Genomic DNA, 2,819 nt, shown 5'->3' with positions numbered 1-2,819 from the left:
TTTTTTTTGTATTATTATTAAATGCAATTTAGAATAGTCTGTAATTTTTTCAAGTAATTCTTAACATATTGCATTTGCCGTACAACCTCCTTAAAGATACATATTCCTGGCCGTATTCTGAGATGATTTTTTCTTTGTCAAAAATTTGTCCGAAGCTTCGTTTTTAAGTTATAAAAAGAAATAGTTAGCGTATCACAAGTCGAATACGACAGGTACAAGCAGGGGCGACGCGCTCACCGATGCATGTGAGTGCTTACGCTTTTGTTAGATTCAACAGTCACACGACAGTATGCACGTCTACCACTGTAGACTATAAGTATACATACTTACATTCGAGTTTTTTCTCTCTTTCTCCTTCTCTCTTCCTCACACAACGCGCGCGCGTATTTAAATATATTTAATAGTTTTATCTTGAAATTCATATATAAATAATCTGATATCTGCGTAAAGTTACATTTATAATGGAAATTCATTGCAATAAATTTTTGTTTTGAACGATAATCTGATGGAAAATTGTTTATCCGTCTTTTTTTCTGAAGCCGGAGAGTTATCAAAGTTATCAAATCTCTACAATGTGTTTAATAGTTTATACTCTTCAACTCGTAATTAACTTTAGTTTATTCCATATTATTAATTGGTTCAGTGTCGAGAAGCATAGTCGCGTTTCTCACAAGAAATGTTTTACGCCTGTTTCCTAAAACGCGATTTGCAAATACTTATATCGACTTCGCATTATTATTTTGTCTGATTCTACATTATATAAAAAATTCTTTAATACTTAATTTTTATTAGATCATACAAAGATGACAAATGCTTTGGTATCATTTACAAGTTAGTAATAATTAATGTAGATAACTGAATAAGTGAATATATATAAGTGCGAGGTATTAGGGAGAGAGGGGGGAGGGGGAGGAGAGAGTAATCCCAAATCTTGTTTGTGTAACGATAAAAATATTTATCTTGCTTAGAATATAAGTGAGTGCACACGCTGTGCTACATAAGGAAAATGTACAGGTAGCATATGTTAAGGAAGGAAATGAAATATACTGAAAATATTGAAGCAGTAAGTCGAGCATTTTGAATATATTTCTTGGCAGATTTTATGATAAGCGCGATGCAGAAGATGCATTAGATGCCATGGATGGAAGACTGTTGGACGGTAGGGAACTCCGGGTCCAAATGGCACGGTACGGACGTCCGACGTCTCCGCATCGTAGCCGTGGAAGTCGTCGTCGTGGAAGGTGAGTTTGTGTTGTTTTTATTTAGAGCGTACAAATAGTAGAACGAAAGAGAGGGGCAGGGGGGCGAAAAAGAAGGGGGAATGGAGGAATGGAACGAATAAATTATTTTTCAGTGCACAAATATTTTGTTTATTAGAGAATTTTCGATAATTTGTTTACAGATCACGAAGTAGAAGTAGAGATCGCAGGCGTTCGCGATCTCGATCCCGTAGTAGGTCACGTAGCCGTGACAGAGACCGCAGGCGCTCTTACAGCCGCAGCCGTAGTCGCTCTCGTTCGGATAGCAAGAGCTCACGTGGCAAATCACGCTCGCGTAGCAAATCTCAGGACAGGCAAAAAGATAGTCGTTCCAAATCCAGGTGAGAATTGCCTCGGTTAATTTCGAGATAAGAAAATAAGTCACGTTTTATATTAAATCGTTGAAACGTTTTTCTCTCAAGATTGATCAATTGTTACGTATGTTTCCAGGGACTGAACTAATTGAAGAGTGTGCGAGAGGATAAGAATGAATGCGCGCGTATCCAACGAGTGCCGAATAATCTATATTGAGATTGAAAAAAAAAGGTATTCCATTACCCTCTATAGCAACACTCGCACGCTTCTTCACGTTCTTCTATCATTTAAATACATGTTAAACAGATATATATATATATATACATATATATATATGTATATATATATTTATTTGAATCAATACTATGGATTTCACATCAATTTGGATACGTGATTAGTTTCTCTATAACATGAATATTCTCTTTTTTTTTTCTTATATGCTTCTTTATTCGCGCTATATACATAGTTTTGACAGTTACACCGCTCCTGTTTCATCAAATTATTAATTAATAAAAATTCTGCTCGCGTGATCTAACTTTGGATTGTTCTTCGTATTTCAATAAGAAATTCTAGTTGGTAAATTTTATGATATAAGATTTTATGTATTACACATTTCATAAAACTAAGAATCTATATGTATCATTCGCTATATTTTTGGTTAAGATCAATATTACAAACTGGAAGTAAAGGTCTTTACGATATTTTATTCTTCTACTTTTTGAATCATTATCTGTTTTTTATCAGTATATATTAGTGTTATGCTGGTAAAACTCAGTACATACTTTCAAATAATGTTGACAAACATTGTTTGCGGATAAAATTTACTTGGAAATTTTTAGTACGCATTGTAAGTAATGAGCATTTTACAACTGACTCTTTAAATGAGATTCAAAACTCAGAAAATATATGTAAAAGAATTATGCTATGAGATGTTAACTTTGCGAATAATATCTGGATTAATATTAATCCTTGAACATCACACTTATTTTCGGTATCTTTGGATGGTACACGGGTCATTCGTGTCCGACTCGATTTTAAGGCTCTTAAAGTGCTCGAAAATTTCTGTAAAAATTCACACATATTCTTTAAGGTCTCTACTAGATTATTTTGCAATGCAAACATTGGAAAAAATGTTTAGAAAAATTATGAAAATTACTTTCTGCACCTGAAAAAAAAATTCAGTTTTGATATAAAAATTGTAACTTCGATTTTTGAAGAAAAAAGCAGTTTTTGATTTTATTAAAG

General features: G+C 33.4%; 1 protein-coding gene across 1 annotated transcript in view; it reads left to right on the top strand.

Moving 5' to 3' along the window:
* SC35 (SR family splicing factor SC35) overlaps positions 1–1,882 on the top strand; it is a 5,543-nt gene extending 3,661 nt beyond the window's left edge. The window contains exons 2-4 of the mRNA XM_018506503.1: positions 1,098–1,241; positions 1,403–1,600; positions 1,710–1,882. Coding sequence (XP_018362005.1) covers positions 1,098–1,241; positions 1,403–1,600; positions 1,710–1,716 — 349 coding nt within the window. The 3' untranslated portion in view covers positions 1,717–1,882. The remainder of the gene's footprint in view (positions 1–1,097; positions 1,242–1,402; positions 1,601–1,709) is intronic.
* The last annotated feature ends 937 nt before the right edge of the window (positions 1,883–2,819 follow it).

This window comes from Trachymyrmex cornetzi, unplaced genomic scaffold, assembly GCF_001594075.2.
Source record: "Trachymyrmex cornetzi isolate Tcor2-1 unplaced genomic scaffold, Tcor1.1 scaffold225, whole genome shotgun sequence".
Taxonomy (NCBI): domain Eukaryota; kingdom Metazoa; phylum Arthropoda; class Insecta; order Hymenoptera; family Formicidae; genus Trachymyrmex; species Trachymyrmex cornetzi.
This window is presented reverse-complemented; position numbering and strand designations above follow the sequence as displayed.